The sequence below is a fragment of the Nematostella vectensis genome, chromosome 2, assembly GCF_932526225.1.
Source record: "Nematostella vectensis chromosome 2, jaNemVect1.1, whole genome shotgun sequence".
In the NCBI taxonomy this organism is placed as follows: Eukaryota; Metazoa; Cnidaria; class Anthozoa; order Actiniaria; family Edwardsiidae; genus Nematostella; species Nematostella vectensis.
In genome coordinates, this window is record NC_064035.1 from 14203039 (window position 1) to 14224349 (window position 21311).

At 40.7% G+C, this 21311-nt stretch overlaps 1 protein-coding gene across 2 annotated transcripts in view; it reads left to right on the forward strand.

Moving 5' to 3' along the window:
- The first annotated feature begins 6596 nt into the window (after positions 1–6596).
- LOC5521702 (polycystic kidney disease 1-related protein) overlaps positions 6597–21311 on the forward strand; it is a 43068-nt gene continuing 28353 nt past the window's right edge. For both annotated transcript variants that reach the window (XM_032366842.2, XM_032366843.2), the window contains exons 1-21: positions 6597–6787; positions 7682–7793; positions 9566–9664; positions 10030–10880; positions 11277–11402; positions 11906–12107; positions 12538–12625; positions 13926–14083; positions 14937–15069; positions 15187–15270; positions 15518–15631; positions 15901–16088; positions 16475–16699; positions 17022–17473; positions 17784–18177; positions 18580–18748; positions 19120–19252; positions 19348–19462; positions 19831–19935; positions 20464–20563; positions 21064–21120. In XM_032366842.2, coding sequence (XP_032222733.2) covers positions 6715–6787; positions 7682–7793; positions 9566–9664; positions 10030–10880; positions 11277–11402; positions 11906–12107; positions 12538–12625; positions 13926–14083; positions 14937–15069; positions 15187–15270; positions 15518–15631; positions 15901–16088; positions 16475–16699; positions 17022–17473; positions 17784–18177; positions 18580–18748; positions 19120–19252; positions 19348–19462; positions 19831–19935; positions 20464–20563; positions 21064–21120 — 3978 coding nt within the window. In that variant the 5' untranslated portion in view covers positions 6597–6714. The remainder of the gene's footprint in view (positions 6788–7681; positions 7794–9565; positions 9665–10029; positions 10881–11276; positions 11403–11905; positions 12108–12537; positions 12626–13925; positions 14084–14936; positions 15070–15186; positions 15271–15517; positions 15632–15900; positions 16089–16474; positions 16700–17021; positions 17474–17783; positions 18178–18579; positions 18749–19119; positions 19253–19347; positions 19463–19830; positions 19936–20463; positions 20564–21063; positions 21121–21311) is intronic.

Below are 21311 nucleotides of genomic sequence, written 5' to 3' on the forward strand. Positions count from 1 at the left end.
GTGATAAAGGGGATGCGACGGGAGTTTTTGTGGTTGTTATTATTAGGGCGTAGGGCGTCAATGCGGGAAATGTTAGCAACGCGTAGGATTTGTCTCTTGTGAAAAGCGGGTTTATAGCCACGCTTGAGGAGGTAGTTGGTGAGTTCATTGCAGCGGTTATTAAAGCTTTCTTCTGTAGAACAAATGCGGCGAATACGGAGGGCGAGGCTATAGGGGATGGCCTTTTTGGTGTGATGAGGATGGCGGACGACATAGCATTGCTTTCCTCAACAAAACACCATATTCAGGAGAAGACAGCAAAGCTGGACGGCGAGGCTAGGCGAGCGGGATTGAAAATAAACTTAGAGAAGACGAAGATGCTAAGGATAAATGCCAAACAGCATGGAAATATTGTGATCAATGGGAAAGAAATCGAAGACGTCAGCGAGTTTACGTACCTAGGAGCAAAAGTTTGCAGAGAGGGTGGTGGAATGAAAGATCTCAGAAATAGATTATCAAAAGCAAGGAGTGTGTACACAAGGCTGAAACGTATATGGAACTCAAAGAAGATCATGAGACGGACAAAGATAAAGATTTACAAGTCGTTGGTACTTTCAGTTTTATTGTACGGTTGTGAGACGTGGAAGATGAACAAGAAAGATGATACATTGCTAGATGTATTCCAACAGAAGTGTTTCAGAAGGATATTGAAGATTAGTTGGGAAGACCATGTAACGAATGAAGAGGTACAGAGAAGAACTGGAGTACATCAATTGAGCAGTGAAGTGAAGAGACGGCGATGGAAAATTATCGGACACGTGTTGAGACAAGGAAGAGACAATGACTGCAGCGTAGCATTAACTTGGACACCAGAAGGCAGAAGGAAACAGGGAAGACCCAAAACAACATGGCGAAGGACTGTGGAAAGGGAGAGAGGCGAGGCGGGGTGGAGGAACTGGGACGAGGTGCGGTCAAAAGCAGCAGACAGGGAAAAATGGAAAAGCACTGTGAAGGCCCTATGTGCCACATGGCAGGAGGAGGACAGGTAACAGGTAACACAGAGGATGGCTAGATGAAAAAAGGTGTTGGTGTTTGTCAGTAGGTTTGGAGTAAAGGTCAGTTTCGATTTTACTATTAACAAGGGAGACATTAACGTCAAGAAAAGGTACATTGTTATAGGAGTGGGAGCTTGTACATTTAATGGTGAGATGTAGATTGTTAGGATAATCTACAAAAGCGTTCAATTTGTCTAGACCCTCAGTCCATACAACATAAATATCGTCGATGTATCTTAACCACGTATGGGGTTTGTAAGGGGCATCACGCAAAGCGTTGGTTTCAAATAGACCAAGAAAGAGACAGGCGAAAGAGGGTGCCATGCGTGTGCCCATTGCGGTGCCATGCTTCTGGAGGTAGTGTTTGTCATCAAAGGAGAAGTTGTTCATTTGGAGGATCATGCGGATTAAATCACAAATAGTGCCAGCAGGGATGGGGTTAGTGTTACATGTGCGAAGGAAGTGGTGACAAGCGTTGATGCAAAAGTCATAAAAATGCAAGCAGAAGGCTTCCATACTTTTAGGAGGCTCGGAAATTGTTCAGAATAATTAAATAATTAAAAAATAAGGCCCTCCCCTAAACCCTGTATCAAAATGTGAGGCCCTCTCCTAAATCGACGCTCAAAAAATCGCAACCTTCCCCCAACATAGCAGCTCCCCCCCCACCCCCCGTTATTAATGACCCTTCCCAAGAGACCATGATCTTCCCTAATAAAGGCCTGCGTGATTCCAAATCTTTGGCTGTTGGCTCTTACAAATCTTGGATGCTCTGGTGAGCTTGTCGTTATCCAGGCTTTTATAATTAAGGAAAAACATTTTATTACTGAATATCTCATTTTTTATGGGGAATATTTAATTAACTTTACCATTTCCATTGAGGTGTGGATAGTGGCGATATTTTTAAAGCCACTATCCACCTCCTAGGAGGTGTACATTACATTTTATCGTGAGTTTCTCAACCAATCAAATCGCTTGTTCTTGCGAGGTTCCCGAGTATATATACTAATTGTTTATATCCCTTTGATAAATTTTCACGCGCGCTTATTGGTCAATACGGGTCACGTGCACATTTATATTTGGTAAATAAACCCCTTCTGGCGGCTGGGATATCGGCGGATAATGTCCAAGGATGAGAAATGGTACGATAATAAACAGTTGGCCGAGAAGCTAAGCTTCGAGGGCAACTGTGAAATTTTGAGGACCATTTCTCCTCCGCGGACATTACCCGCCGATATCAGTGAGCCAAAGAAGGGGTTTATTTATTTTATATTTCAGTGACTACACTGAGACCCCGTCCCCACGTATCCGTTTTCGTTTGAAAATGCAACCTTTTTGTTACGGATACTGGTATCTTCCACACGGAAACGCGAAAACGATGACTATTTTATCTAACTTGCATTAGACCATGTACAGAGTACGCATGCGCGCTATTTCATAATAGTTTGCCCAAGTACCTAGCAGCAGATTTGGAGTCATGTCAGAAGCGTGCGCTTAGAATAATATTTCCAGACGACTCTTATGCACAGGCATTACTTGCCTCTAATATCACAACACTACATGAAAGACGTGAGGCCGCAACAAACAAACTCTTTAGCGAAGTCATGGCCAATCCAAACCACAAACTACATAGGCTGCTCCCTCAGCAGAACTCTAGAATTAATATTAGGAAGAGGAGGGTCTTTGCCATCAAAGCCAACACGCAACGTTTTGCAAAAAGTTTTTTAATGTTCAATGCCTCCACTAAATTTTACGACTAGATATTTAATCAACGCAGTATAGATTTGATCAAGCCTGTAATTTTAGATTCATATTTTAGATTTTTAGATTTTTAAAGTATTTGACTATTGTAACATAACGTAATTCAACCTTCGGGTTGCAAAGTTTTTGAATAAACCTATCTATCTACCTATCTATCTATCTCGATGACCGAAAACGGAACGATGTGAAAACGATCTCCAGAGTGGAACAATTTGAAAACGATAACCTTTCGGTGACGTGGGGACGGACGAAAACGGAACCTTTCGGGAACGATGGCGTGATAACTCAGGTCCAGTCCACTTGGCGCGCGAGTACGCATGCGCTGTAAAGCTTGTTAGCGTTTTCGTATCGTTTCTGCGTTTTCGTGGGGACGGGTCGTATCAAAATGAAAACGCTTCGTGTGGACGCGGATCTTTTTGAAAACGGAACAAAAAGGTTGCGTTTTCAAACGAAAACGGATACGTGGGGACAGGGCCTGAAAATCCGAAAAGTGTCTTCTGCTCGCGCTGACGTGCACTAGGATGACGCCAAGAGCGCGCGCTGTTATTTGTGCCATTCGCATCCATGCAACCATTTCTTTTCATTAAAACAGAAACTACAAGCTCCAAACTTGCATTTCAACTGATGGATTTTCACCGAGATTGTTTTCTTATTGTTCTGCTGAGAGCTGGAAGAGAAATTCGAAGAAAAAGTTTTCAATTTTGAAATGTATTCTGCGTGCACGCTGACGTGCACGGGAATGATGCCACGAGCGCGCGCTGCTGTGAAGTTTTTTGTCATTGCTTTTTCTTTCGCGTTTCAGGATAAATTCTCAAAAATATATTGATGATAATTCTATAAAAAAATCAAACATTCTTTCTGTGTCTTCATAGCGTTTTGAAAACCTTGGTGTTTGTTCGAGGAGTTATTGAGCAGACGAAAAGTGAGTTATGAATGCACAAAAATGTTCACAAGACAGATATCACTTTGGTTATCGCCTGATAACTGTCCTGTGAAAATATGCATGCGACCTGTATTGACCAATGAGCGGGCGTTAAAATTTATCACTGGGATATAATTAGTAAATAAACCCCTTCTGGCGGCTGGGATATCGGCGGATAATGTCCAAAGATGAGAAATGGTACGAAAAAAAACAGTTGGCCGAGAAGCGAAGCTTCGAGGGATATAATGCCTAGTGCACACTAGCGACATATCGAGGAAGCTATAGTAAAAGCAGATAGTACAACAGCAGAAACATACTTCGAACTGGCAAAAATTAAGGAAAAGCTCGCAAACAAGGAGGCTACAATAAACAACTCAATTGGTAACATGATAAAGAACAATATGATGGTTTTCAAAAGGGAACAAGAGCAATTCCTACTTCAAGAGGAGCAGCGAATGAGCAAAGCCCTTAACGAGGTAGGAAAGCTACAAGGAAGAGTCGGTTCCCTAGTAGAAGAAAAAACTAACCTCGCAAAAAGAATAAAAAGCTTGGAAATCAGCAAAGCTGAACTAGAGAACCGGCTCTCGGTATTAGAAAAAGAACATGAGACGGTACAGAACCAACGCCAACAGCCAATACAAAGAGCCGCTCCGAAACAAGTACAACACCAACAAAACCCTAATGCTTCAACACTAGTACAACAACAACAAGAACCAAAGGAGTATGATTTTGTCTATGTGCGACTCAAATAGAAGATATATCAATAGGGATGGACTATGCCAAGTGCACGGTACCAACAAGCACATCTGCAGTATCATTCCTTGCAACACTACTGAACGTGCCATAGAAATACTGAAAAATCCAACGTTCAGAGTTCGCCATGGAGTGATCATCAACACTGGTGTAAATGACTCGGAATCCCAACCTGCGAACATAGTGGCGAAGAAACAGCAACAAATGGTGCATACAGCTATGAGTGCGTTTCCGGGGAAAGGTATCATTATGTGCAGCATCACCCCACGGCGCGACAGCCTCGATGAAGCTGTATTTTACATCAACGCCGAGGTTGGAGAAAATCTGAGTGCGGAGAAGCAAGTCATTCTGGTAGACAATGGGAACTTAAGAAAGGAGAGGTTTTACAGGGACGTGAAACATCTGAACAAGGAGCAGGGTATCAGAGTGCTGGCAGGTAACATCAAGAACGGGATACGGAGGGCCCTAGGCATCACTAAGGACAGGTATCAGAGCAAGCAACTGTCATCACATGCTAATCGTGCAGCTACACAAGCTGGGCGTCCATCGCCATCTTAACAGGCCCAGCGCTCCTCTGATCCAAGACTGCACAGTCGCAAACAACCAGACATTCCAATTAAAAATCAACTAAGTAACATCACCAGACTTTTAGAACAGCCAGATCATAAAGTATGCTTTCAACAAATGCCACCAGGGGTAAGTTATTATCCTATTGACCTTCCTACAGAGGAGCCTAGGGTGGGGGTCTTCTAGAATAGGTAAAAAACTTAAACTTCAAACACTTCAATTTATTATTAATATTTTTTTTCAAATTATTTTACTCATTACTATTATTATTATTATTTTTTTTTTAATTACAATTTCGGACGTTAGTGTTGTTTGTTTTGTCTATGGTGTCTTGCGTTACGTTTCGTTGTTGTGGTGTGGTCTGTCAAATTAGTTATTTCTTCATTAACTATCCATTTTTATTTAAACAAGTAGCTGTCATATGGTCCGGGAGACCCAAATTGAAATGACGGAAAGTACAAATTATCTCAAATTCTGCTATTGGAATATAGAGGGTTTAAAAGGAAAATTAGAGGATCCAGAGTTTCTATCTATTACAAAACGTCACGATTTAATTTCACTCGTAGAAACATGGCTTCCACAGAATAGCGACTTGAGTATAAATGTATGTAGGAATAAGCCGGAAAACAGCCGAAGGAATTCAGGCGGAATTACAATTCTAGTGAAGGCATCAATCCGCAAGGGTGTTAGATTTCTAGAACAACACTCATGTGAAGATTTTATCTGGTATAAACTAGAGAAAAGCTATTTCAATTTAAGTCGAGATATTTACTTGTGTACTGTTTACTTTCCCCGACGGAACTCCCCAAGGGAGCAACAACTATGTGGATCATTTTGAGCAGCTCCAAAATAGCAGGTATAAATTTTCGCAAAAAGGCGAAATCATTGTATGTGGAGACTTTAATGCAAGGATGGGTAACTTGGAAGACTTTACCGATTTATCTTACTCTGCATGTAGTTATCCGTTTCCGACGGTCAGGAACTGGAGACATCAGAATGTCAACGCATACGGAAAATCTTTAGCAGAGTTTAGTAACAGTAATAATTTAATACTGAATGGTAGGACAAGGGGTGATCATTATGTCCATGTCGTTATGTCGGGCTAAACATAGCGCGCGCGCCCATGTCGTTACGTTGTTATGTCGCTAGTGTGCACTAGGCGTAACAGGCGATAACTTCCAGTCAAAGCAATGACAAAAAAATTCACAACAGCGCGCGCTCGTAGCGTAATTCCCGTGCACGTCAGCGCGCCCGCAGAAGACTTGTTTCGCATTTTTAGTGTAGTCACTGGGATATAAAATAAATGAACCCCTTCTTTGGCTCACTGCTGTGATATCGATGGATAATGTCCGCGGATAAAAAATGGTCCTCAAAATTTCACTCGGTCAACTGTTTATTTTTCGTACCATTTCTTATCCTTGGACATCATCCCCCGATACCCGAACCGCCAGAAGGAGTTTATTTACTAATTAGCATGTAGCCGGGGGGGGTTCGGAAGAACCACTGCACTCGACTGGAAGGTCCGCGTGTCCGCAGTAAGCTCGACACGGTGACTGGGTACGAGTGAGAACATGATACACACCACAAATAAGCTATTTGGTTTGAACTGCGAAGCATACTGCGACGTAGACGTCCATTTTTGCGATTTTAATGGATAGAAATGAGTGAAGTAATGAGTCAATGGCGCTTGCTTGTTCCTGGGGCTTGTTGTTTGCTGTATTGAGCGTTCAATTGGGTCTGGCCGTTTCTAGAGGTATGAAATATTCTGATCGCTTGTTGTCATTTGACTTGTCTTTTGTGGTCTGTTGTTTAGCCATTCTTCGTTGATTACAAACAGCTAGCATACTGTGTTTTCGTTATCCAAAGAGTAATCTATGGTTGTTATTATTTTAATACGAAGAATGACTGTTTGAGCGTGTAAAACAAGTGTTTGTGGTGCCTTTTTTGCTTATCGCTCGTGAACCATTCATCTCGACCTTAGTAGGCTTGTTTGATCGAGTAGTGATCGTGTATTTTTTTTTTCGAATTTTTTTTATCATTGTGAAGATGATAAAACTGTCTCAAAACTGAACTATTAAACTTTAATCAAGCTTGCCATAAATTGAGTTTTTTTTTTTTTTTTGAATGATATAACAGCGTGTGCATGGTTTCTGGAATTCATGGTCAACAAGCGGGGAAGAGGTCACGCACGTTCTACATGAACTTCTATTATTTTATTCTTTACGCTCTGCTTGAGTCTAAACGAGTTTAAACAAAGAGTTATAAACAACGTATTAAAGTGCATTGAAATATTAATTGTCGGTCGGTTATATTGAGCTAATTGTTCGCATGTTGAATGGCGTGAAATTATTGAAGCGGCGCGGTAGTTAACTTACTGCTATTGTTGTTTTGATTTCGCGAAATGATGCGGATGTGTCGGAATGGGGCGAACAGTCGAGTTGAGACCTCCTTGTTAAAAACTATAATTTTTCCTTCTTTTTAATGAAAGTACCCCCCCCCCCCCCCATGTAACAATAAAGAACGATCTATTCTGATCGCTGTCATCTCAGGAAAAGAACCATTTGTTTTAAAGATCTGTAATGTTAGAAGAAGACTAATTGTAACATTAAAAGCAATTGTTTGTTTCACTATTTAATTTGTTTTATAGGCTCATTTTATCAAGGCTGTTTTCCTAGAACTGCAACAATAGACTGGGTAGAAACTGATCCGGTTGGGTTTGAAAAACACTTTGGCTGTGTGAGCTCCTGTGCTAGACAGGGGTAAGTACTTGTGCACATCCCAGACAGGTATTCCAATAGGGTTCGAGGTTCTGGATCCTAGTATGTGGATTCCAGATCCTAGTGTATGGATTCCAGATCCTAGTGTATGGATTCCAGACCCTAGTATGTGAATTTCAGACCCTAGTATGTGAATTTCAGACCCTAGTATGTGGATTCCAGACCCTAGTATGTGGATTCTAGATCCTACAGTATGGACTCCAGATCCTAGTGTATGTATTCCAGATCCTAGTGTGTGAATTCCAGATCCTAGTGTGTGAATTCCAGATCCTAGTGTATGAATTCCATATCCTAGTGTATGGATTCCAGATACTAGTGTGAGGATTCCAGATCCTAGAGTATGGATTCCAGATCCTAGTATGTGGATTCCAGATCCTAGTGTATGGATTCCAGATCCTAGTGTGTGAATTCCAGATCCTAGTGTGCGAATTCCAGATCCTAGTGTATGAATTCCATATCCTAGTGTATGGATTCCAGATACTAGTGTGAGGATTCCAGATCCTAGAGTATGGATTCCAGATCCTAGTATGTGGATTCCAGATCCTAGAGTATGGATTCCAGATCCTAGTGTATGGATCCCAGATCCTAGTGTATGGATTCCAGATCCTAGTGTATGGATTCCAGATTCTAGTGTATGGATTCCAGATCCTAGTGTATGGATTCCAGATACTAGTGTGAGGATTCCAGATCCTAGAGTATGGATTCCAGATCCTAGAGTATGGATTCCAGATCCTAGTATGTGAATTCCAGATCCTAGTGTATGGATTCCAGATCCTAGTGTGTGAATTCCAGATCCTAGTGTGCGAATTCCAGATCCTAGTGTATGAATTCCATATCCTAGTGTATGGATTCCAGATACTAGTGTGAGGATTCCAGATCCTAGAGTATGGATTCATGATCCTAGTATGTGGATTCCAGATCCTAGAGTATGGATTCCAGATCCTAGTATGTGAATTCCAGATCCTAGTGTATGAATTCCAGATCCTAGTGTGCGAATTCCAGATCCTAGTGTGTGAATTCCAGATCCTAGTGTGTGAATTCCAGATCCTAGTGTGTGAATTCCAGATCCTAGTGTATGAATTCCATATCCTAGTGTATGGATTCCAGATACTAGTGTGAGGATTCCAGATCCTAGAGTATGGATTCCAGACCCTAGTATGTGGATTCTTGATCCTAGTGTATGGATTCCAGATCCTAGTGTGTGAAATCTCAGATCCTAGTGTCTGGATTCCAGATCCTAGTGTGTGGATATTGGATCCTAGCGTATGGATTCCAGATCCTAGTGTGTGAAATCTCAGATCCTAGTGTCTGGATTCCAGATCCTAGTGTATGGATTCCAGACCCTAGTGTGTGGATATTGGATCCTAGCCTATTGATTTCAGATCCTAGTTTATGGATTCCAGATCCTAGTGTATGGAATCCAGATCCTAGTGTGTGGATTCCAGACCCTAGTGTATGGATTCTAGCAATCAAATGCAATTCCTATGTATGTTCTTTTTATAAAACAAGAGGGATGTCACCCAAGAATATCCCAAGGGGAGAAAGAATATCCCAAGAATATCCCAAGAATATCCCAAGGGGAGAAAGTAAACAGTGTGGTAAATAGATGGTGAAGGAGGAGAAAAGATAACTCAGAACTTCATTTCACGTTTACTACAGGCATGTTTCGAGAGAGCCATGTGTGCTTCCTCTCATCAGATAATATACCACTTATGGTCTACACTCACATTGCTTGATATTTTCTCATTATCCAGTTATGACTATGCTGCTTTTCAATCACATGACGAAGGCTGTTTGTGTGGCTCTGACCTCGTCCTGGGTAGCGGTATCAGCCCATCTGCTTGCGAGACAAGGTGCAATATGATTAGAGCTGTTTCTATGATTTATTTGACACTTGATTTATTAGTGCAAGTATTGCACTCCAATGTCTCCCTTTGAAAGGACAAAACAACAAGACCTCCTTTTATCTTGACAAGACAATTTTTCTGTGATAAAGAAACACACACTTAGTTTGCACTTGTTATGAAAGGCATCTGTCCCAGGTAACCAGCTTAAGCAGACGGTTGCTTGACACGTGCATGATATCCAGATACATACCACTTGGTTTTTAGCTTTGTCTTGATTACATTTAACCACATTTAGAAAACTTTCTACTGCTTGCAGTCATCTGCACATAATTATACTATTATGTATTCAGTTTTACATCTTTCCTCTCCAGGTGTTTGTCAGGTATAGAATGCAGTACCCAGGAAAACAGCAGTGTGTACTCCACGGCTGTACCAATCATAGAATCTTTGGTGCTGACACCACATTTCGAAAGAATTCCTGCAAATACTTTTGCGGAATTTGAAGCCTCTGTAACAGTCAACAGATCTGGGAACTTCTTTGACTTGGACTCAGTAGTCCTGAGAAACCAGACATTAGCAAATGTTCAGTTCGATTGGAAGATCAACCATCAGGTCAAAAAAACAAGCTTTGAGTTCCTGAATGGAACTCACCTACATGTGCTCTTCAACGTGACTGTAAAACCTGGAAACTTTTCCATTTGCCTTGAAGTTTCCAACTTTGTGTCCAAGAGTGAGAGGTGTGCCATTCTTGAAGCTTTGTCCTGCGTTGAAGATCTTCATTTGGTTGATGTTTTGCCAGGAAATAAAAATCCTGCTCTTGACGAACAGGTCCAAGTAAAAGTTTCTGTTGAAAGCGGGTCTAAAGTGACATTTTACTGGGACTTTGGAGATGGGAATGGTGAAAAATCCATTGGTGCCACAAGCCAGTTATATATCTGTTCACCTAGTTGTCTAACTATACAGCATCGGTACAAAGATTGTGGGAACTATTCCTTGTCACTTACTGCCAAGAATGACATTAGCCTACAGAGACTGGCTCCTCTAGCATTTATAGTGGATGATGAAACCATCACTCTCCCTAAATATTCATTTCCCAATCCAAAATACAAAGTTTATGGCTTACCAAACAAAGATATGGTACTAAGTGTCGACCCTGCTATAGGATGCAACCTGTATTACAATTGGAGTTTAGGGGATGGAGGCCCTGATATCACAACTACAGGTAAATTCAGTACATAGCGCCATAATTGCAAATAAAAAGAAGTGGGATATGTTGTTGTGTTTTTATGCCAGGGACTGCATTTAATACATGGCTGTTACAGGCCTTGAAATACTGGAGAGGGAGGTATTAACTACTACCCTAATGGTTCTTATAGTTAAATGGCCGGTACCCTTGTAAAAAAAAAGGGTTGATGTGAGCCATTAAATTGATATTATTCATTGGCCTTAGCCTTTTTTATGATTATTATACAAATAAGAGTACAATTCAATGATAGTAAATGTCGCTATAATAATTTGAAGAATAATCATAAAAGAATATTGATTTGATCTATTTTGATATCAATGTCAATGTGAATGACCATTGCTTGATGCTAACAAATCTCTCTTGTTTTTACAGGCCCAAATATTACTTATCGTTATCAGAACATAAGTAAATATACCATTACAGTTGTGGTGTACAATCAGTTCTTCAATAAGCCTTACCCTCGCAATATACTGGTGTACATTGAACCGCTTCTAACAGGTTTGTTGCATTCAGCCTTTATGTTGTTATTAGAAATATGGGCCCAATGGGTAACTAAGCATGAAAAACCAAATAAAATTTAATTGATGCACCTCTACCCTGCGAACAGTGGTTTCCTCTTTCTCTTAGGCCTTTGGCAAGAGTGGAGAGAAACCACTGCGAGTAACTGTTTATTTCCATTTGCAAACTTGAATGAATACATTTACTGTGAACCCGTAAAACCGGTTTCAAACCTGTTAAGGCATGTGCGAAGGAGTTTGGATGGTACAGTAGTTATCTGCCTTCGCACATGCGTTAACAGGTTTGAAACCGTTTTTTCGGGTTCTCAGTTAATGTATTCCACAAATTTGTGAATGGAAATAAACGGTTACTCGCAGTAGTATACTTGACCTTGACCTTCTGCCCATCAGACATTATGAGGGTGTGTCCCCTATATACATCCCTTTCCGCTCAAGGTGTTATAACCCTTTGTGCTTATTAGTGCTACATTTGTGTACTTCCAGGTGTTAACCTGACTATCAGTGGGAAGCATGAGCCTTATGTGCTCAGCACAATGACTACATACACCTTCAAGGCCCATGTGAGTCCTCAGCATGGTAGCAAGGACGCCAAGAATTATATTTGGCACTTAAAGAAGGGAGATGAAGAGAAAATTATATCTGGCTCAGAAAATACAAAACACATATTGATACACAACCCTGGGAGGTAAGAATAAGCACAGGGAGGTGATAGTGTATCAGAGAGGGGTCAGAGGTGGGTCTAGCCCCCCCTCCCCCGCCCTCTCTCCCTTATAGGAATCACGGGTGGCCCAGTGTGTTAGCACATCAGCATATGGGGCCTCTCACCTCTGTTGAAATGGGTTTGATTCCATGTTGAGACATGAATAGTATCTTTCTGTTTCTCGGCCCTGAATTTGACTTGTTGAACATATGTGAGGTTACTAGAAGCTTGTGTTCCTCAATTTTCCAGAAATTGACGTTCTTTAATACATAATAGGATTTTAAATGCTATATATTTTTTATTTTATTTATTATTTTATACAGGGATCATTGTTTATCAGTTATTGCCCCATTCTTGCATCATACGTTTCTACCTTTGCATTATTTGATAAGATTCTTTTTTTTACTTCTTGTAGCTACCTTGTCTCAGTTGAGGTAGTCAATGGGGTCAGCAATGTGACGTCACCACCCTTCTTTGTTTGTGTGCAGCATCCGGTCGGAAGGGTAAGTATTGCAGAATAAATAAACATGTTAATTGCAGATTAAAGGGGGGGGGGGGAGGTATCCTCCCCTAAGATGTTTTGAAGCTGGAGCCAATCAACTAATCACAAGCAAAGAAATATTGGATTTACTCCTATTTCAATAATATTGCACTCTGGGAATCCACATTATTATAAGTTGCATTTCACCATTAGTCACACACATACCTGTCAGCTCTCCTGCATTAGGTGGGAGTCTCAAGATTTTAGGCCTCTTTTCCCGCTCTCCCGCGTGGAGCACAAACTCTTCAGCTTTCTAGCAATATTTATCGCTGTAGAAAAATCCTTCTAGAGAAATTCGACATTTTGCCTATTTCTATTTTTTGTAGCGCTATTTATCGAACATGCATGTGCAATGTGAGATCTATATTGTGTGCGAGAGGTTTCTGAATGGCAAACGTGTGCTGATTGGCTCAATAATAGCAGGGAAGCCATTCAACTGCTTTAGCTTGCAAGCCCCTTTGAGGGTATACCCCACCCCTCCCCCCAAAAAATACACCCCACCCTTCCCTTAAAGAAATTTCTCAAGCCTTGAGATTCTCTGGTGTTGACAGATATGCATATTAATAACAAAATAATGGTGTATTTGAAAGCCATGTAGATGGATACAACAAATTACAATAAATGGATTCTTTCTATTATACTGATCTATTAATTTTATTTCCATGAAGGGGCTACAACACATCGATTTCCCAATGCTAATTTGTTTATATATATGGCTGTTTCCTGCCCAGCTTATGTGGCTCCTAAATACCTTCAGCTCATTTTCTCCAAATAATAAAAACTCTTTTTTGTCTTCTGATAAGAGTGCTCCTATAACATGTTCTTATCCATCACAAACATGACATCAGAAATGCTGTCATTATTGGCAACACAATAAAATAACCTTTATTTAAAGAAGGTAACATTATAACCTTGATTTATAGCCAAATTCGTTGTTGCCTGACCTCGGCGAATTCGAACTCTTTGTCTTATTTGGGGATAATGGGTAGTCAGTCAGCCGTCTAAACCAATCTATGGCGTCATAAGCAATTTGCTGCACACAGAATTTATTTCTAACAGTGGTATGATTGACTACGCGCTATTTCTGTCACGCAACAAATAATTCGGCCATAAATCTACAAATGCTGTCTCAAAAAAGTAATACACAACAATGTAGAAACACAATAATGACAATTTTTTTCTGCCTTGAGATATAACCCATCAGAGTTCCTGAATCTGCTTTTGCCTGGCATGCATGGTGTTAATGTTTTTTTTTTTTTCAGGTAATCCTTGAGCATGATAGGCTTGTTCAGCTTGATGAAGCAGTGCAGTATAGTGCTGATATTGAAGAAGGTAGTGACTTTCTGTTGAACTGGGACTTTGGTGACCAACAAAGGATAACAACAACAAACACAACGAAGATCAGCCACACTTATAGAAGGTACTTTTGCATTTCTTGTTTGATTCAAGCCATCAAACATATGGAGCTAACAGTATTAAAGATAGATGGGCAGGCAGACCTATAGACAGATGGGCAGACAGACCTATAGTCAGATGGGCAGACAGACCTATCGACAGATGGGCAGCCAGACCTATAGACAGATGGACAGACAGACCTATAGACAGATGGGCAGACAGACCTATAGACAGATGGGCAGACAGACCTATAGACAGATGGGCAGACAGACCTATAGACAGATGGGCAGACAGACCTATAGACAGATGGGCAGACAGACCTATAGACAGATGGGCAGACAGACCTATAGACAGATGGGCAGACAGACCTATAGACAGATGGGCAGACAGACCTATAGACAGATAGGCAGACAGACCTATAGACAGATGGGCAGACAGACCTATAGACAGATGGGCAGACAGACCTATAGACAGATGGGCAGACAGACCTATAGACAGATGGGCAGACAGACCTATAGACAGATGTGCAGACATACCTATAGACAGATAGGCAGACAGACCTATAAAAAGATGGGCAGAAAGACCTATAGACACATGGGCAGACAGACCTATAGTCAGATGGGCAGACAGACTTATAGACAGATGGGCAGACAGACCTATAGACAGATGAGCATACAGACCTATAGACAGATGGACAGACAGACCTATAGACAGATGGGCAGACAGACCTATAGACAGATGGACAGACAGACTTATAGACAGATGGACAGATAGACCTATAGACAGATAGGCAGCCAGACCTTTAGACAGATGGACACACCAGCAAATAGACAGATGGGCAGACAGAAATTTTAACAAAGGGTTTTTGTTCTTGTTAGAACCGGAAAGTATTTGGTGAGACTGATGGTATACAACAAAATCAACCATGTGAATGCCAGTATGACAGTGTTTGTAAGCAGACTTTCTTCTTGTAACCTACAAGTCCAGATATCTGGGGAGAGAGAATTACAGGTATTGGTGAATTTTATGTAATTACATTACTGAATGATTTTTTAAAATTATTTTCTTGCAAAATAGAATAGTACATAACTATACTGTATGTATTTCTGTGGTTTATCTACTTAACAGGTTTTTCGCTCAAGCAAACTATATCTTGAGGCTTTGGTACAACTAGAATGCATTGAACACCATAAGCTACTTTATAATTGGACGGTAAGAAAACACCACACTCACAACTTATTGATTCAATAATACAGTGTATTGAACTTAGAGTTATGATAGTCAACTTTGTGTGTTTGTCCGGTGTATAATTGGGAAAAACCACACAGTTTTATTAGATATTTAGACGAAAAGATAATCAGCCATGTATGTACATGCTATCATATTCTTTTCCCTTCACTTTTATGTTACTTCAAAGCTTTTGTAGATCCTTACAGTAGTTATCATGATCTATTTTCAGGTGACCTCTGGTAATGGTAATCAAATAAACACCAGGGGCCTCAACACTACGGAACCAACACTAATCATACCACCATCGTTTTTGCCCTATGGTGAAAATCAGTTCCTGGTAAAGGTATGCAGACTTTTTTACATCAGGTTTTTGAATTCTAATTCCATTATTTTGTTTTGTTTTGCTGCTGTCCTCGTCATCATTTCTACAATTGGTTCTCAAAAAGCCCATATCAGATCAATTACCAATTGGTTAAGCACCAGCATAAGTGTGAGAACATTCAGCTGATTGCTTGTTCTTGCCCTTGAGTTCAATAGAGAATTAAAAATAAGCTGTGTTGTGCCTGGTTCAAAGTAAGAACACTTACATTCGAGCTCACTATTTTTCTGTAGGTTACACTTTTGGGAGAGGTCCTTGAAGCCACTGACATTAAGAAAGTGCGTGTCGAACCACATGGGATTGTAGCTGTCATCAAGGGAGGTACAATGCGTGTAATTGGATACAGGTCAAGGGGAAACATAACATTGGACGGAAGTGATTCATATGATCCCGATTACCCTGATCATTCACACCAATTAAGGTATGGTACTGGGGTTAAGTATTGCAATCGAAAAGATCCCAAATTTAAATTCTTAATTTTACAGCTACCATATTTTTGGCGAACTTGTGCTCGTGCAAAAATTTTAACCAAAATTCTTTTTTTGTGAAAGGAGGGGATCTAGGGGTGGGTCGAGCCAGCCCAGGCCCCCGGAAATCTGACTGGAATCCGACCCCCCTTTCTTGAAACCAATTCTTTTTGGAACTCCTCAATCCACCCCTGAAAGATGTACCCCAATTTTTTTGGCAATTAATATTTGTGGACCCCTTCTCCACCTTCCAGTAAACTAGTATTTGGCTTACATTAATACCCTTAGTTTGTAAGATGGTTCATGGTTGATAATGATATCATATATTTTGGAATTCTAGTTATGAGTGGCTTGTTCAACCAATGAATGGCAATAACAACAACAATCCACTATATAACATTCCCCCTGAAGCCTTGAGGACCTCACAGCTAACATTTCCAGCAAGTGAAGTCCTACCAAACCTTGAGGCTCTAAACATCACCCTCACGGTCTCAAAACGAATGCGACAACAGAAAAGCAAGCATGCTGTTCAGATGATTCGTATGGTAGATTCTGAACCATATCTGTAAGTAATAATGTTGAAAAATTTGATTAAAGATAATTTATCAGTGCAAAGGGAAAATTTTGAGAAATGAAAGTTCTACAACCAAAAAGTTGGGTATCTCATAACTCTTCCCAATGCGGGAGAATATGGATCAGGCATACGATTATTTATAAGGCTGTCATTGTTGGGCTCTGGCATCGCGGAAGGTTATTTATAAGCTTCCTGTTTGCAAATAATTAGTAATCATATGCACCTTTCGGTCCTTGAACTGTATTCGCCATTTTCAGTGTGCACTGACCATTAAAAGTGTTTAATGCGTTTGGTTACCTGTGTCATCTTCCAGGCTGTCCATAGAATGCCCACAATGTGTAAATGGCCTGGTAAACCCAAATGATGTATTGGTCCTTCGAGGCTCTTGTCTTACTTGCCCTAAAGACATCAAAGATGTGTTCTTTGAATGGAGTCTCTACTTGGTGAAAGAGGAAGCGACACTTCCCCAAACTCCAGAATGCTACTCTGAACTACCTACTAAGGCAACAAATTCGCTTACACGGGGAACAGAAAGACCGAGGACTACTTTTCCAGAAACAGGAATTACAATGCGACCAACCCCAGGCCCAGTGTCTGGATTTCCTGGCTCATTACCAACCACTGGCCCAGGAATATCAGGGGCTACTGTGCAAAGAGGAGATGTCTGCAACAGTAAAATTGATTCACCGACTGTTCCACCAACTAGATGTGCATTCATGTCACGGTTCAACGACTTCCGAAGTTTAGATTGTACTAATGCTCCGGGTAAGGATTACTCCATAACTAAATAGCTGCAAAGTTATGAAGCTTTGTTATTATCATTGTTTTAGTTTCTTCAACTTTTCTCACATGCTCTAAATGTTACCATTTATGGATCAGCGAGGCATATGCATCCCTCAGCCTTGGTTTTTTCATGAGCACACTAATGCGTTTCTATTTGTTAGTCTTACCTTGGGATAATTAAGTTTATAGTATCTGATTTAAGATCAGATTAGATCAGGGTTTCTGGCTAAATGATATCGGCAGTGGGGATCAATGTATACTGAAACCCTAATTGAATTTAATCCATCCGCAGTTACTGGTGGTACAAACAACCCCGTTGTCACCCCTGGAAGTGGGTGGGGCTCTGCAATGGGGCTAACAACTGGTCACATCAGTTCAGGATCTGGTGTTAATTTCCCCACGCAACCTGTGAATCCAGATCCATCAACAAGAGACCCTGACACTTCACCCAGCTCGTCAACACGTACGTCCAGCACACCTCAGCCTACCAGGGCTACTGGTACACCAACTAGGCCTACCAGCGACAGCCTCTTCGATCCTAATTACCATGTCACCGTACCATTAGCCACCAAAAGCATTTTTCAAATCAAGCGTTGGGCACTGACTTTCAAGGACTCTGAAACGACTACTGGTCGAAGAGCTAGGAACCTGGTTGTCAACGAGAACAAGCTACAACCTGGACATAGGTACAGTATCAAGTCTGAAGGGAGATGAGCTTGTTTTATGCAGTCTTTGGGGCGCCCAGTTCTCGTTCATGTCCTCTAATAGATGCACAGATGACAACACATCGTGCCATAAACAAAAAAGTACGCAACGAGGACAGCCTTAGAAAAAAAAATCGAGACTTATTTGTTTTATATATCCGTTGCTTTTTTACGTTGCAATCTAGCTTTCGAAAGCCCGCGCGCTTATGCTAACCCCAAGCGTGCGTGTGTTCTCTAATAACACACGGTACCTTGAGCAGTCAGAGCGCGCGATTTACAAGTGTCGTTTTGTATGAATACAGCAAACTCTTGCCTGCTAGTGTCAGCTGTATGCTGGCTTTACATGCACACTATATAAAGCCAATGCTCGCCTTTTATTGTCAGCTACATGTTGGCTTTGCGTGTAAGAGACAAGGAGGCCAAGAAAGGAATGGCCAGCATTATCTTCAAGGTGAACGAGCTTCCAGTGAATGGGAGGTGTTCGGTGTTTCCTCTGACAGGGGTGGAGCTTGAAACTGCTTTTATAGTGCGATGCTTGGGCTGGAAGGACAAGGTAATTTTAGGACACACCTATACATTCTCATCTCAAATGCATTCTCAAGTTAACGGGGTGCTTTGAACCCATGTGACACCAAGAGTCGAGGCAAAAATTCTATACACGTATCACATTTGATTAAAAGTACTTCAGATATATATTAATTGGAAATCTCGATAAAGGGAGAATATTATAACATTGCTATATTGTTTGTTTTTGGGTTCATTGGGATAATTAAATTTTACATAGGGTTTAATCACGCCCTTATTTTAAGCCAATCGCTTTCCTTTCAAGTATTTAGTTTCACTAACTCGTATTAAACTTCTTCACCCGTTGGGGTACACGATGTGTCTGTGCTCTATTTTGACGAGTCTCCTTATTTCTAACAGCTCCAACCGTTGGGCTATGAGGTGTCATACAGTCAAAGGCGGGCATCTGGACCCTACAGGCTGCTCTATACTGGCTCTAATAATCGCATCTCTGTTATTTTGCCGTCTGGTCCACCACAGCAGGACTATAAGGGTACGTTTGTTGAACGTTATTGAGCACGGTAGCCAAGAAACACATCCTAAACCCTTCCCCTACTTAATGCGTGACCGAAATGTTTTGTTTTATAGTCTATATCATGGTGTCTGTATACAACAACAAAGGTGCTCGAGTTGCCGTTTGCCCCATGACGCTCACAGTCAAACCTGCAGCGTTTAATAATTCTGCAACAATCGAGGAGATATTGTAAGTATAAAAAAAGGTCTACCTTGTAGAACTGTCAGACATACCAAACCATCATCTAAAAAGTAATATCCGTTTCATATTTCGCGCTTTAGAATGCATTCCACATCTCTCTGCCTGAAAAGCGGTTAAATAAACTTTCTTTAGGTAACGCTTATTGCCTTGAACCGTAGCAGCATGGGGTTGATCCTATAGTGCAAGCTCTTCTATCGATAGAGTTTTGGTAGAGATTCACAGTTAGAATAGAATAACCAAAAATCATAGCACACTTCTCAGCACCTGTCAACCATCTTGTCTTTGCAGAGATCTGTGTTGCTGTTTCTTTCTTACTAGCTGCTTTTAAGCATTACAACGTTGATATTTTATTGTAGATATAACAGAACTAGAAATGGGAATAAGTTAAGAGTGCTCCAGGAGACGGGGCAAGATCACAGAGTGAAGCAAACGCTGGTCGTGTCGGCCAGGATGCTAAACAGGTGAGACGCATGCTTCACCTTGAGAACTCTTGAGAACCACTCCATTTAGAGATCTCTGATAAATGGTGGGACTAAACAAGTGCTTATTTGCCTTCTCAAAATTCTGGAAAGATACTCTGTGAATTAAGCGTTGAGACTTTTAATTAGCTGCGGTCTCGAATGATCACTGCAACATAGCCCTTATTTTTATTCGAAAAAAAAACAAATAATGTAAAGGGGTCTAAAAAATAACCATCTAATAAGAAAAATTCTACACTTATCAATTCCAATCGAATCAAATCAGCCGATAATATTCCTGCTTTCGCAAACTTGGTATTTTCGCGGGATGGCAGTTGAAAGAGTCTTTTTAAAAGGGCCATATTCGAGTTATCATGGTACACCAGGTCAATCTGTCAATCTATTGACAGGACTCTATATTGAGCTCAGATACATTCATGTGATGCACGTTACACTTGAGACCCCCCCCCCCCCTCCCTCTAAAAAAACTTAAATTGTGGTTAGTCACCTTCTTATCCTTTAATTGCATAGCCTGGAGACTGTGAAGAATACCACTTCGCGCTTTTTCTTGCGAGTGAAGACACGATTATTTATGCTAAGGGTTCTGCAAACACTCCATATTCGAGACACGGTGAGTCGTTGGATATTTATCACCAAAGACTTTATATCATCCTTACATGACGCTGTTGTTGTTTTTATTTCCAATGTTGAATATATTCCTCTTATTTTGCAAAATGGAATAATCAGTGCGTTTCTTTAAACGTTAGCGATTAAATAGGTGGTTTCTTTTTTAGGATGGAGAATTGGACCTAGATTTAAGAGTATTTTGTTTGCGGTTAAAGTGTATATCTCGTTTCCATTAATTTTCTAGCATCATAAAAAGAATCTTCATAAGTCATAACAGGGTCACTCACAGAATGGGTCGAACTACACATCTGATCAAAACTGTTGAGACAATTATCAAATTTAGCCTATCGTCAGCGTTATTTATTTAATACTGGTTTAATGGTAGAACATTTTCTCTGGACTCATTAGGCGCCTGCACACAGCGGCTTGCAGAAAAATTAAGAATATAAAATTATATCCCAGGAAGTTTATGATTGATGCTATTTCTGTGGTTTTTATTTTTAGGCCTCAGCAATTCACAGTGCAGAAGTGCTTGAAGACGCTACAAGGGTGCCGTACGAAGTGAGTTGGCTTGCTTTTAAACTATGGGCAACAAATAATGAGAGCTAACACAGCCCTCTAGCTGTTTATTAGGGAATGGTTTTGAAAAAAACTGTGCAAATCGTTATAGCGCAATCAATAAAACTGTTAGCAGCACAAAATATGAATGCGGAATATTCGAAGACAACATTCATACGCGGTATGTGTGAACA